This window comes from Nycticebus coucang, chromosome 6, assembly GCF_027406575.1.
Source record: "Nycticebus coucang isolate mNycCou1 chromosome 6, mNycCou1.pri, whole genome shotgun sequence".
Lineage (NCBI taxonomy): Eukaryota > Metazoa > Chordata > Mammalia > Primates > Lorisidae > Nycticebus > Nycticebus coucang.
Genome location: NC_069785.1, coordinates 100,143,011 through 100,158,126, shown reverse-complemented (window position 1 = coordinate 100,158,126; position 15,116 = coordinate 100,143,011). Strand labels below are relative to the sequence as shown.

The following is a 15,116-nucleotide window of genomic DNA, read 5'->3' as shown; positions in this document are numbered from 1 at the left end:
CAGGCACCTGTAGTCCCAGCTACTTGGGAGGCTGAGGCAATAGAATTGCTTGAGCCCAAGAGTTTGAGGTTGCTGTGAGCTGTGACAGCATAGCACTCTATAGAGGGTGACCTAGTGAGACTCTGTCTCAAAAAAAAAAAAAAAAAGATGTAGATGAAGGCTGGGCAGGTGGCTCAGAGCTGTAATCCTAGTACTTTGGGAGGATCACTTGAGGCCAGATATTTGAGACTAGCCTGAGCAAGAGTGAGACCCCACCTCTACAAAAAATAGAGTGTAGCTGGGCATGGTGGTATGGGCTTGTAACCTAGATACAAGGATACAAAGATCTAGGATACAAGCCCATACCTGAGGCAGGAGGATTACTGGAGCTCAGCAGATTAAGGTTGCAGTGAGCTATCGTCATGCCACTGCACTCTAGCCCAGGTGACAGAATGAGACACTGTCTGAAAACCAAAACCAACCAAAAAGATATAGATGCAAATAGTGAGCTCAATATCAGATAAAACAGACTTCAAAGAAAAAAGTATTAGGAGAGAAACAGAGGAACATTCATAATTATAAAAGTTCAATCCCGGGAGGAGACAAGATGGCTGACTGAAGCCAGCTTTCCACAGAGGCTCCCGTCCAGAAGGAGAGTTAGAGGACAAAAATTCAGGAAGTAACCTGGTGGATTTGAGCTGCACTAAGAGAGAAGCTTGAAGAACACACGTCAACCCCGCTGAGGCGAGCTGCAACCACAAGGATACAAACAAAAGGTACAAAATCCATCACCAAGTGGACAGGAGTCCCCTCCCCCATGAGAACGGCTTGGAGTGCCCCACAAACAATCGGGCAGAGTTCAAAGGTCCTCCCACTACACTCCACGGGAGAGACCCTCTAAAAACTGGACCTACCTCCCCTACAAGGGTGCCACAGCATTCTCCTGCCAGGCATAAAACTGTATAAACTGTATATACTCTCTACCTGGAATTCTGAGCTCCCAGCACTCCCCTCCACTCACACTGAGGTCTGGAGGCCAGTCCCTCAGGAGTTCAGAGTCTTGGGTGATTTCTCGAGGGGTGTGGATGGGGTCTCCACTGCAGCTGGTCGGTGCCAGCTCCGGGGCATGGAGTGACGAGAGGATGGTCAGTGGAGAGGGGACCGCACTGGAGTGGCAGTTCCCTGAGGCACACTGCGACAGCTGTCTTCTGGTGACAATATGGCCAGGCATAAAACTGTGTAAAACTGTGTGTGTTCTCTGCCCACAACCCCAGGCTCCCAGCACTTCCCATGCTCCCCTCTGCTCTCGCTCCAAGGTCTAGAGGCCTGTCCCCCAGCAGTCCAGACTCTTGGGCGATTGCTCGAGGGGTGTAGACAGTGCCGGGCTGCAGCCGGTAGGTGCAGACTCTGGGGTACAGGAGCGAACAGAGGACAGTTGGCCAGAAGGGAGCTGCACCGGAGCAGCGGTTGCCTGAGGCATAAAACAGCAGCCCTCTTTTGCTAGCAATATGGCTCACTACCGAATATTCTGAAGCCACACCCCCTGTCTCCCTGGGCAACCAGAGACTCTGAGTATAGGATTTGCCTGAGGCAACTCCAACTTGCAAACCAGGGAAACTCCCAGGGCGGAGCTGACCCAGAGGTCCGCTTTACTGAACCTAAGATGCACCTGGCCCTCAGGGGATCGTCAGCCTATAGACAATACAAGAGCAAAGACAAGCTGATTTGGAACTCAATTCAGCTTCTCTTCTGCAGGGGAACCACAGAGTTGTTCTGTTCTGTTCTGTCAGTAACATTAATCAGGGGCGAGACTGGACCTGAGTGAAAACCCCCCAACCTTCATCAAGCGCCCAAGGTTGTCAGGCCTCACCTCCTCCTGCTAGAGAGAGGCAGAGCGCAGCGGCCTGGCAGACTTCCTTGTGATTCAGGCAGGTGCAAACTCCTGGAGTACCGATTCACTACAGGCAACTGGGTCAGCCAATTGCAGGGCTATCAGTGACTGGGTGTGACAGTGGTGCAAGGTGGGGAAGGAGGCAGCAACCTTCCCAGACAGATCTATTGACTGGGTGGCTCCTCCTGACTCCATGCAGCACTGGAGCAAGCCACACCAGAGTAGTCACCAGACCCCTGTGATCCAGTTCCCAGAGACCTCTTAAACTCTCTCATCCGAGACAGGGGCAGACTGAGACAATTGATTTGGACCTTTTGAACTGAACCAATCGCCTGAGGACAAATCAGGTGGTGCCCTGGGTGCACGGTGGTAGGAAGGTGTGATATTTCTTTTCCAATTGTTTGCCGGTGGGGGGTGGGGTGACTTAATTGCTGATATTTTCCACAGCTGAGACTTCAATCCAGAGTATCTGTTTCACTCGGGTGGAACAGAAACCAGCTGAAAGCAAGACAGAACCACTTAGCCCTACCACACCAGACAGGGCCCCAGTTTCTCGGGCCACAACACTGTACAGGCCCTCGACAAAGCCCCAGGGGAAAAAATCAAAGGGAGTAAAACAACCATGGAGCGGAATCAGAAATCAAAGGGAGTAAAACAACCATGGGGCGGAATCAGCAAAAAAACTCTGGTAACATGAATAACCAGAATAGATCAACCCCCCTAAGGAAAGATATGGCAGATGTAATTGAAGATCCCATTCATAAACAACTGGCTGAGATGTCAGAAATTGAATTCAGAATTTGGATTGCAGACAAGATTAACAAAGTGGAATTAGGAATTCGAGGAGAAATTCAAAAGTTGTCTCAAGAATTTAACGAATTTAAAGACAAAACCACCAAAGTCTTAGACACACTGAAGCAAGAATTTGAGCAGCTGCTCAAGCAGCCCTCAAAAATATGAAAAATACAGTAGAATCCCTCAGCAACAGAATGGAGCAAGCAGAAGAAAGGATTTCTGACATGGAAGATAAAGCCTTTGAATGCTCCCAAACTCTCAAAGAGGAAGAGAAATGGAGAGCAAAAATGGATCATTCTCTCCGAGAGCTCTGGGATAATTTGAAGAAAGCAAATGTCCGAATCATTGGAGTTCAGAAACAGATGAAGTGGCCTTGCTGGGCACAGAGGCCCTTCTGCATGAAATTATGAAAGAGAATTTTCCAGACATGCCTAGAGATTCTGAAATTCAGACAGCAGACAGCTTCAGAACCCCAGCATCACTCAACCCCAATAAGACATCCCCCAGGCATATCATAATTAACTTCACTAAAGTTAATATGAAGGAGAAAATCCTCAAAGCTGCCAGGAGAAAGAAAACCATTATCTTCAAAGGGAAGAATATTAGAATGACTCAGATCTCTCTGCTGAAACTTTTCAAGCCAGAAGAGGGTGGTCACCGACTTTAATCTCCTAAAGCAAAATAACTTTCAACCCCGGATCTTGTATCCAGCTAAACTGAGTTTCATTTATGATGGAGAAATTAAATACTTTAATGACATTCATATGTTGAAGAAATTTGCCATAACCAAACCAGCTCTTCAGGATATTCTCAAACCTGTCCTCCATAATGACCAACCCAATCCTATACCACAAAAGTAAACTTACTAAGAAATTTCGGATCAAACTCCAATTTCCGCACTGGCAAAAGGATTAAAAATGCCCACTGGACTTTTGAAAAACTCGATACCCGAAACTTCACCAGACTTATCAATATTCTCCATTAATGTCAACAGCTTAAACTGTCCTCTAAAGAGGCATAGGTTAGCTGACTGGATACAAAAACTCAGGCCAGATATTTGTTGCATACAAGAGTCACATCTTAACTTAAAAGACAAATACAGACTCAGGGTGAAAGGATGGTCATCCATATTTCAGGCAAATGTAATCAGAAAAAAGCAGGTGTTGCAATTTTATTTGCAGATACAATAGGCTTTAAACCAACAAAAGTAAGGAAGGACAAAAATGGTCACTTCATATTTGTTAAGGGTAATACTCAATATGATGAGATCTCAATTATTAATATCTATGCACCCAACCAGAATGCACCTCAATTTATAAGAGAAACTCTAACAGACATGAGCAACTTGATTTCCTCCAGCTCCATAATAGTCGGAGATTTCAACACTTCTTTGGCAGTGTTGGATTGATCCTCCAACAAGAAGCTGAGCAAAGAAATCTTAGATTTAAACCTAACCATCCAACATTTGGATTTAGCAGACATCTACAGAACATTTCATCCCAACAAAACTGAATACACATACTTCTCATCAGCCCATGGAACTTACTCCAAAATCAATCACATCTTAGGTCACAAGTCTAACCTCGGTAAATTTAAAGGAATAGAAATTATTCCATGCATCTTCTCGGACCACCATGGAATAAAACTTGAGCTGAGTAACAACAGGAATCTGCACACTCATATAAAAACATGGAAGTTAAATAACCTTATGCTGAATGATAGCTGGGTCAGAGATGAGATTAAGAAAGAAATCGCCAATTTTTTGGAACAAAACAACAACGAAGACATGAACTATCAGAACCTCTGGGACACCGCAAAGGCAGTCCTAAGAGGGAAATTTATAGCACTGCAAGCCTTCCTCAAGAGAACGGAAAGAGAGGAAGTTAACAACTTAATGGGACATCTCAAGCAACTGGAAAAGGAAGAACATTCCAACCCCAAACCCAGTAGAAGAAAAGAAATAACCAAAATTAGAGCAGAATTAAATGAAATTGAAAACAAAAGAATAATACAACAGATCAATAAATCAAAAAGCTGGTTTTTCGAAAAGGTCAATAAAATAGATAAACCTTTGGCCAACCTAATCAGGAAAAAAAGTAAAATCTCTAATCTCATCAATCAGAAACAACAAAGACAAAATAACAACAGACTCCTCAGAAATCCAAAAACTCCTTAATGAATATTACAAGAAACTTTATTCTCAGAAATATGAAAATCTGAAGGAAATTGACCGATACTTGGAAGCACGTCACCTTCCAAGACTTAGCCAGAATCAAGTGGAAACGTTGAACAGGTCTATATCAAGTTCGGAAATAGCATCAACCATACAAAACCTCCCTAAAAAGAAAAGCCCGGGACCAGATGGTTTCACGTCAGAATTCTACCAAACCTTCAAAGAGGAATTAGTACCTATATTACTCAACCTGTTCCAAAAGGTAGAAAAAGAAGGAAGACTACCCAACACGTTCTATGAAGCAAACATCACCCTGATCCCCAAACCAGGAAAAGACCCAACAAGAAAAGAAAATTATAGACCGATATCACTAATGAATATAGATGCAAAAATATTCAACAAGATCCTAGCAAACAGAATCCAGCAACACATCAAACAAATTATACATCATGACCAAGTCGGTTTTATCCCAGGGTCTCAAGGCTGGTTCAATATACGTAAATCTATAAATGTAATCCAGCACATAAACAAATTAAAAAACAAAGACCATATGATTCTCTCAATTGATGCAGAAAAAGCTTTTGATAATATCCAGCATCCCTTCATGATCAGAACACTTAAGAAAATTGGTATAGAAGGGACATTTCTTAAACTGATAGAGACCATCTACAGCAAACCCACAGCCAATATCGTATTGAATGGAGTTAAATTGAAATCATTTCCACTCAGATCAGGAACCAGACAAGGCTGCCCATTGTCTCCATTGCTTTTTAACATTGTAATGGAAGTTTTAGCCACCGCAATTAGGGAAGAAAAGGCGATCAAGGGTATCCGTATAGGGTCAGAAGAGATCAAACTTTCACTCTTCGCAGATATGATAGTATATCTGGAAAACACTAGGGACTCTACTACAAAACTCATAGAAGTGATCAAGGAATACAGCAGCGTCTCAGGTTACAAAATCAATATTCATAAATCGTTAGCATTTATATATACCAACAACAGTCAAGTTGAAAAAACAGTTAAGGACTCTATCCCATTCACAGTAGTGCCAAAGAAGATGAAATATTTGGGAATTTATCTAACAAAGGACGTGAAAGATCTCTATAAAGAGAACTATGAAACTCTAAGAAAAGAAACAGCTGAAAATATTAACAAATGTAAAAACATACCATGCTCATGGCTGGGAAGAATCAACATTGTTAAAATGTCCATCCTACCCAAAGCAATATATAATTTCAATGCAATCCCTATTAAAGCTCCACTGTCCTACTTTAAAGATCTTGAAAAAAACAATACTTCGTTTTATATGGAATCAGAAAAAACCTCGAATAGCCAAGACATTACTCAGAAATAAAAACAAAGCAGGAGGAATTACGCTACCAGACCTTAGACTATACTACAAATTGATAGTGATCAAAACAGCATGGTATTGGCACAAAAACAGAGAAGTAGATGTCTGAATAGAATCTAGACATAGATTAGAGAACCAAGAGATGAATCCAGCTACTTACTGTTATTTAATCTTTGACAAGCCAATTAAAAACATTCAGTGGGGAAAAGATTCCCTATTTAACAAATGGTGCTGGGTGAACTGGCTGGCAACCTGTAGAAGACTGAAACTGGACCCACACCTTTCACCATTAACTAAGATAGACTCTCACTGGATCAAAGATTTAAACTTAAGACATGAAACTACAAAAATACTAGAGGAGAGTGCAGGGAAAACCCTTGAAGAAATGGGTCTGGGCGAGTATTTTATGAGGAGGACCCCCGGTCAATTGAAGCAGCTTCAAAAATACACTACTGGGACTTGATCAAACTAAAAAGCTTCTGCACAACCAAGAACACAGTAAGTAAAGAAAGCAAACAGCCTTCAGAATGGGAGAAGATGTTTGCAGGTTATCTCTCCGACAAAGGTTTAATAACAAGAATCCACAGAGAACTCAAACGCATTAGCAAGAATAGAACAAGGGATCCCATCGCAGGCTGTGCAAGGGATTTGAAGGGAAACGTCTCTGAAGAAGACAGGCGCGCGGCCTTCAGACATATGAAAAAATGCTCATCATCTTTAATCATCAGAGAAATGCAAATCAAAACTACTTTGAGATACCATCTAACTCCAGTGAGACTAGCCTATATCACAAAATCCCAAGAGCAGAGATGTTGGTGCGGTTGTGGAGAAAAGGGAACACTTTTGCACTGCTGGTGGGAATGCAAATTAATACATTCCTTTTGGAAAGAGATATGGAGAACACTTAGAGATCTAAAAATAGATCTGCCATTCAATCCTGTAATCCCTGTACTGGGCATATACCCAGAAGACCAAAAATCACATCATAACAAAGATATTTGTACCAGAATGTTTATTGCAGCCCAATTCATAATTGCTAAGTCATGGAAGAAGCCCAAGTGCCCATCGATCCACGAATGGATTAATAAATTGTGGTATATGTACACCATGGAATATTATGCAGCCTTAAAGAAAGATGGAGACTTTACCTCTTTCATGTTTACATGGATGGAGCTGGAACATATTCTTCTTAGTAAAGTATCTCAAGAATGGAAGAAAAAGTACCCAATGTACTCAGCCCTACTATGAAACTAATTTAGGGTTTTCACATGAAAGCTATAACCCAGTTACAACCTAAGAATAGGGGGAAGGGGGAAAGGGAGGGGAGGGAGGGGAGATGTGGGTAGAGGGAAGGGGATTGGTGGGATTACACCAGCGGTGCATCTTACAAGGGTATATGTGAAACTTGGTAAACGGTCTGTGAAGCTAGTGAATGATGCCCCATGATCATATCAATGTACACAGCTATGATTTAATTAAAAAAAAGAAGTTCAATCCATCAGGGCGGTGCCTGTGGCTCAGTGAGTAGGGCGCTGGCCCCATATACTGAGGGTGGTGGGTTCAAAGCCAGCCCCAGCCAAATTGCAACAAAAAAATAGACAGCCATCGTGGCAGGCGCCTGTAATCCCAGCTACTTGGGAGGCTGAGGCAAGAAAATCACCTAAGCCCAAGGATTTGGAGGTTGCCGTGAGTCGTGACAGCACAGCACTCTACCAAGGGTTAATAAGTAAAACTCTGTCTCCAAAAAAAAAAAAAATTCAATCCATCAAAAAGACATTAACAGGCTCAGCATCCACAGAACAGTGATTATGGCGTCAGCCACATACAGCAAGGGTGGCGAGTTCAAACCTGGCCCAGGACATCTAAACTACAATGGCAACTATAACCAAAATAGTTGGGCATTGTGGCGGGCACCTGTAGTCCCAGCTACTTGGGTGGCTGAGGCAAGAGAATTGAGCCCAAGAGTTTGAGGTTGCTGTGTGCTGTGACGCTATGATACTCTACCAAGTGCGACAGCTTGAGACTCTGTCTCTAAAAAAAGAAAAAAAATCATAAAATGTTTATGAACCTAATAACTGAGTTTCAAAATTCACAAAGCAAAATTTGACAGAACTAAAGGGACAGATAGACAATGCCACAGTCAAAACTGGAAGTCTTTGCACCCCTCTCTTAACTACTGATGGAAAAACTGTACAAAAAATCTGTAAAGTCATAGATGATTTGAACATCATCAACCACCCTGATCTAATTGGTATGCACAGAATACTACACAAAATCTAGAAAGTAAATATTTTCAAAGGCATGGTATGTTCGTGGTATGTTACTCCATAAAGTAAGCCTGGAGAGATCAAAATCACAGTTTGTTCTCTGAGCACAGCCTGGTGTGGATGAGGCACCTCACCTGGAGGCCAGTGAAGGGAGAAGTGCCAGCTGAGAGGGCAGGCACAGGGAGGTCTGCGGTGGGGCTGACCACCAGGAGGAGGAGCGAGGGTGAGGAGTGCCAGTCACCTACCTGGACCCCAGCCTCACAGGCCCCAGCTTCTCACTTGTCTCCTTTATTTTCCTGTTGAATAGGCAGCTTATCCTTCCTGCTCTGGCCACAGAAGAACATCTAGCAAGGTGTGTAGCGTGGCCACTGCAAGGTGAGCTGCTTGAGCTAGAGGCTCAGGTTCAGCTGGGCTTACTGTGCCCAGAGAGAAGGGTAACCAAAGATTCCGTAAGGGGAGGAAGGGCCCAAGCCGGGTGTGCTGGCACTGCATACTCCATAGCAGCAGGGAGCACTGACCCTTCTTTTGGTTGAAGGTGGCCAGCTAGGAACAGCCAGCCCAAGGCCTCACCTTCCATGGAGGCACCCTTAGTCTGAGGGCGAGACTGAAAGCTGAGGGCAGGGGTTGGAAGTTCAGGCCAAACCACAACCATAGCCAAGGGCTGCCCCTTGTCTGTGCTCAAGGACAGTACCTCACTGGATGAGGTCCTTCAGGGCCTGTCACTCCCACACCCAGTCGCAGGGCCACCCTCACCACTTTGTCCTCCTGGGGAGACCCAGTGAGCCAGACAGTATTGTCAGGCCAGGTGCCCCAAGACTGGGACACTCTGTCCCCTGGGCTTTTACAGCTCCAGGGGCTGGCTTTTTCTTCTTTCTTACAAAAAAATATTGGCTTGGCTCAGTGAAAGCCAAGGAGAAGAGTGGCTGTTTCTCCAGGTCAGGGAGGACACAGGGCTCAGCACCTCCTAGTGGTGGGGTCTGGGGGCTTGAGAGAGGCAGTGCTATATAGTGATTAAGGGCACGGCCCATAAACATTTTATGATTCTTTTTTTTTTTTTTTTTTTTTTAGAGACAGAGTCTCAAGCTGTCGCACTTGGTAGAGTGTCATAGCGTCACAGCTCACAGAAACCTCAAACTCTTGGACTCAATTCTCTTGCCTCAGCCACCCAAGCTGGGATTATAGGTGCCCACCACAACATCCCAGGCAGTGCTATATAGTGATTAAGGGCATGGGCACTGGAGCTGGACACCTGGGTTTGAAACCCTGGTTCTGCCACTTACTAGTCTGTAAGCTTCGTTTAGTTCCCCATCTATAAAATGGGAATGATAACAGTATCTGTTTCCATGAAGTACTGTTAGGGCTACTTGGGCTTCAACACAGTTTCTGGTGGTAATCATTATGGGTGGAGCATCACATGCAGACCTCAATGTCCTATCTGAAGGGGAATCTCGTCATTCAGAGGCCTAGCTGATGGTGGCCAAGTGCTTCCCTACTTCTCCCAGCACTGGGAACTTTCTCAGGAACAGTCAGAGGTGGGGCACTGTTCCCCTGAGCCTTTCCGGCTGGATGATTCCCTGAGAGGTCTGGGGCAGGGGTCACAGGGAGGCCACCAGCTTCTGAGGGCCCACTGTTCTTCTTCTTTGAGCTGAGGAAGATGTATTCTCTCCACCCCTCTCCCAAAACCCAAATCTGCAGGCTCAGGAGCAGACCTTATATAAACAAACCTGTTTCTCTAGCCTTACCTAGCTCACAGAGAATTCTCGGGGCCTCACAGTGGTCCTGTGACCCCCTTGCCACCCAGCTTATTGTCTCCAGTTCACAGATGAGAAAGTTGAGGCCTAAAGAGAAGTGGCTTATTTGATGTCCCACATAGAGAGGTGGCACAGATAGAGCTTGGTGTCCCAGTCCTGTGTCCAGCAGCCCAGTGCAGGCTCACGGGCACAACAAAGGCACAGCCATGCTCCGACAAGCAGCCCCACAGAAGGAGGTAGAGCCGCAGGGAGAGGGGAGAGAGGCAGAGAGGCCTCCATCCATACCTCAGTGGCCAGGTGGTGCCAGCTAGGTTTCTTTTCTCCCTTGGTGAGCTTCATATCCCAGGTAACTGGAGTGGAAGACATCAGCTCATCTGTCTTCTCCCAGGCAGAGTGTCTGCCACCTCAGCAGGAGCAGAACAGTCTACCTCTTCTAAAGCTGTAGGCTCTGCTTTGCCCAGTGGGTATGCGGGGTGGGACCCAAGGTGTCCTGCTTACCTGGTGGACGGTAGGAGGCATAGACAAAAGCCAAAGGGTCATTCAAATAACTGGGTCCTCCCTGTGGCCTTTTGAGATCAGGGGAGAAGAGAATGAGAGGGCTGAACCAGGGCAACCAACGGTCCAGGTTGAGAGATTTTTGATTATATATATCTATATATATATATTTTTTTTTTTGTAGAGACAGAGTCTCACTGTACCGCCCTCGGGTAGAGTGCCGTGGTGTCACACGGCTCACAGCAACCTCTAACTCTTGGGCTTACGTGATTCTCTTTCCTCAGCCTCCCGAGCAACTGGGACTACAGGTGCCCACCACAACGCCTGGCTATTTTTTTGTTGCAGTTTGGCCGGGGCTGGGCTTGAACCCGCCACCCTCGGCATATGGGGCTGGCACCCTACTCACTGAGCCACAGGCGCTGCCCGATTATATATATATATATTTTTTTTTTTTTAAATTAAATTATAACTGTGTACATTGATGCTTATGGGGTTCAGTGTACCGATTTGATATACAATATGAAATGCTTACATTGAACAGATTAACACATCCATCACCTCACTTACTTATTTGTTGTGGTAAGACAATTATACTCTTTTCTTAATAGTTTTGAAATGTACCATTGCATCATTCACATTAGGTGAGGTGGTTTTCAATTTTAAAACATGGTAGACTGGGATGAGCTGGTCACCTGAGTCTTCCATAGCTCCCAGTCTGAGAAAATGACTGACCCAGCAATAAGCAGACACAGTGGTTCTCAAGCTGTGGGTCGCAACACCTTTGTAACAATGAAAATACATTGCAGCATTAGGAAAGTTGAGAACCACTGAAGCAGAGGCTTGTGTGGACTGAGGCTGGGAGGGAAAGGAAGGGCCAGGTCTGGCAGAGACACAGAATAGCAGGCTCTGCTCTGAGGTCTGGGCAGCACTACTTCTTTTTTGAAGAGAGATCCTTCCTACCCAAGTCAAAGGTGTTAAAGAAAACCCCTCTCCCTTCCAACAAAGATGTCCAGAGCCCTGGGAGTGGGGACCACTCTCTGTTGCCAGCTCCTCCAACAGCCTGGATCGCCCAGTGCCCATAGGCCCTGTCTTTACCCCTTTTCTCAGGCTCTGAGACCAAAGCTCAGGCACAGTGTGGGCAACTGGACCAAAGTCTTTCACTCCCAAATAAAGGTAGAAGACGCCTGAATTTAATGGATTTCTCACTTTCTTATAAAGGAAAAGAAGGGCACAGGACAGAGTTAATGCATGCGTACACAGAGCTGTGTGTACTCCGGTGATACTTTGTGAACCTCAGTTTCCTCATTCTGAAAATGGAGATACTGTACTCATCTTGTGATTGTATTAAGGATCAAATGAGCAGCTGCTCAACCTTCTGCTGAGGTTGCTGAAGAGGTCTTTCTCCATCCAGAATTGGGAGAAAGGGCCTGTCCTGGGCTCATCTCACATAGGTTCCCCTGTTTCTACAGGTCTTCTGTGCAACTAAGCTGACACCCAGTCACCGGTGTTGCCTCCAACGGGATTGGCAACGTGGGAGATGGCTGGAGAAGGGGATCTGAGCAAGGAGAAAGAGAATTGGAGATGAGGAGGCAAAGTTGGGGGTATGTGTACCAATTTCTGGAACCTGGTTTTCAGAGGTGTCTCCAGGCAGGATGTATCTGGGGCATGCAGGCCTCTGGAATCCCTTGTAAGCACAGGGAGGTAGGTGTGTGACAGTGAAGCCATTTCACCCTGGGCTCAACCCCACGCCAGGTCTCCCATAGCCCTCCGTGGACCACCTTACCTGATTGTCAGTAGAAGGACCCAGCTCCTAGCTCATCCCCACTTGTTCAAATACCCAGAGGATTGGTCACTTTCTCCTCTCAGGCCCTGACTGGGGCACTCAGTCCCATTAAGTTCTTCCTCTTTGAGGCTTTCCTGGGTCAGCACTTTGAGGTTGTAGAGTTGGTGGGCTCACGTCTGAGCCAGGAGATCTCATCCTCTCTTCAAGCTGATCATCAAAGGACATAGGTGCTGGGCCTTCGTGGGCGTATTTGCCGTCACGGAGACATCGTCCACTTCAGGGTGAGCGCCTCCAACTGAATGAAACACAGGCCCACGTTTGCGTGCAGAGGCTGCCCAGATAGGGGCATGGGCGCTCAGGGTTTGAAAATGAGGGCGCTGGATCACCGGGCATACTACATAAGCCGGGCTGTGATCCGCTCCCATCTGGCAGTTCCCACAGGCAAGAATCCAGACACTAGCGGGCGGCACTTGTTTCGGAGCTCCAGGGAAGGCACTGTATCCACGCAGAGCTGTGCTGACTGCATGGTGTGGGAGCGCCTCGTGCGCTTCACCGTGGACGTTGAACTGAGCACACTTTGCACTGCTCCTGTTTAGCAGGGACCCAGCCAGGACTTCCTGAAATAGCTCCATTAGCTCGGTGAGTGTGGCCCAGTTAATCTCGCAGAAGTCCACCCTGATCCCGGAGCAGACCGACCAGCAGCCTAACCATAACGAGCTTCTACAAAATCCAGGCCCTCCCTCTCCACTCAGGCCATGTTCCTCAAAACCCAAGATCAGCTGTACTCTGTACTTTGGCAGACCCAAAGCCTTCAGAACCAAGTAGACTTGGCTACTGTTGAGGTTCCACCCCAAGAAGGCCCCAGGCTATTTACTTCAGCCTACCAAACTCTAACCGCAGGTAGGCCCGCACCCATTCTCATTCCCCTAATAAAATGTTCCTACCCAGCCAAGCTCCACCTTTCTAGGCCCCGCCCATTTCCAGCAAGGCCACCAATTCTAGCCTGGATCTCTGGGTCCTAGTGGTCAGATCAAGACTGAGGCCCCAGGAAAGGGGGATAGGTGTGCTCCCACTTAATGGGCCCAGTGTTAGGGTGTATGGCACACCTCTTGGGGGCGGTACATAATTATAAGAGGGACTCTACCTAACATGCAAACATTGTAACCTAATTCTTTGCACCCTCAAATTAACCTGAAACAAACAAAAACGGAGGCCTTATGAACTAGACTCCCCAGGCCCAGCCAAGAGACTCCAGCTACCCTACATGATACCCAAACTTGAGGCTAGCTAGATCCCACCTCTTTCCCTAGCTCGGTGCACTACTTTCCCTCTGATCCAGGCCGCCCTTCCTTGGGGTGCCCTGTGCCCTGGGAGCTGAACTGGAAGCCTCATATGACCCAGGAGTCCTGGTGGTCACAGCAGACCTTTTGTCTTCCTTCCTAGGAAGGAATCTTTTTTAACCCCCCTCATCTATCCAGGAAGGCCCAACAGTCCTATCCAGGGTCCCCTCCACGTCCACCAACACCTAGGTGGACGTTTAATTCCATGTTCACAGTTCTCTCTATTCTGTCCCCCATCTCTCCAACCCCTTAAGGACTCCTTGGCTCTCCTGGACTAGCTCTTCTTAAATTCCACCACCTCCAGGAAGCCTCTAAGCTTCCCACTGAGAAACTGGATTTTGCAAGAAAGGTTGTACAGGAAAGGGAGCGTCCTTAGACCTCGAGGCTGGTCTTCGGGTGCAGTGACCCCTTCCCACCCTGGGACCCTCGCCTGCAAATACAGCGGCCTCTGAGAGGGTGAGCCCCATGCTGTGTCGGGGCGAGCGGCGCCCCTGGAGGTCGTTTGGCCGAAGCAGGCGTTCTGAGTCCCTCGGAAGGCTGTCCGGTCGTCAGTCCAGCAGTCTAGGTGCGTCAAGTCACTTTAGAGGCCAGAGACCGTCCTCAAAAAAAGCGGAGCGGCATCTCCGCGGGCTCGGGGCGGGGCCAGCCCCGCGGCACCTCCCCGGCCGCCCCTCGCGGACACGCCCCCGCCGGGGGGAGCCTTTAAGGGCCAGAGCGCGCGGCCCTGATTGATTAAGCCGCGCGCAGCCGCTGCCACCTCCGCGGTCTCGGCGCCTGCTGCTGAGCCCGGCCGCGCCGCGGACCCCGACCTCGACCCCGACCTCGCCAGCTCGCCCGCACTCCTTGCCACCGCCCCACTCGGCCTTGGCCGCGCAGCTTCCTTCTCGCCGAGCCCTGTCCCCGGCCGCCCATGTCGGCCGCCCCCGCCTACAGCGAAGACAAGGGCGGCTCCGCCGGCCCGGGGGAGCCTGAGTACGGCCACGACCCCGCGAGCGGCGGCATCTTCTCCTCCGACTACAAGAGGTGAGGGAGCCGGCGGGAGGCGCGCAGGAGGAACAGGCCGGGCCGGGCGGAGAAGCGCGGGCACCATGGACAGCGCCGGCCATGCCCGGCGCCCCTCGCAGGGCCCCAAGCCGGTGTCCTGCACCGAGGACCGCCCTGCGGGGGTGGAGGCTGGTGGGGGGTGGGCGGTCCAGCCAGCTCAGTTTCGCGAGGACCGTCTCCCCCGCTCCCTTCCCCGCCCCAGGTGTTTCTCGGGTTTGCTGCGCTGGACTGCTGAGTCCCAGCC

At 47.8% G+C, this 15,116-nt stretch overlaps 1 protein-coding gene across 2 annotated transcripts in view; it reads left to right on the top strand.

Annotated features, from left to right (window-relative positions):
* The first annotated feature begins 14,466 nt into the window (after positions 1-14,466).
* Positions 14,467-15,116, top strand: part of AP3B2 (adaptor related protein complex 3 subunit beta 2) — a 37,453-nt gene continuing 36,803 nt past the window's right edge. The window contains exon 1 of one of the 2 annotated variants that reach the window (XM_053594987.1): positions 14,467-14,851. In XM_053594987.1, the coding sequence (XP_053450962.1) occupies positions 14,739-14,851 (113 nt within the window). In that variant the 5' untranslated portion in view covers positions 14,467-14,738. The remainder of the gene's footprint in view (positions 14,852-15,116) is intronic. The other variant, XM_053594986.1, reaches the window with a different exon arrangement.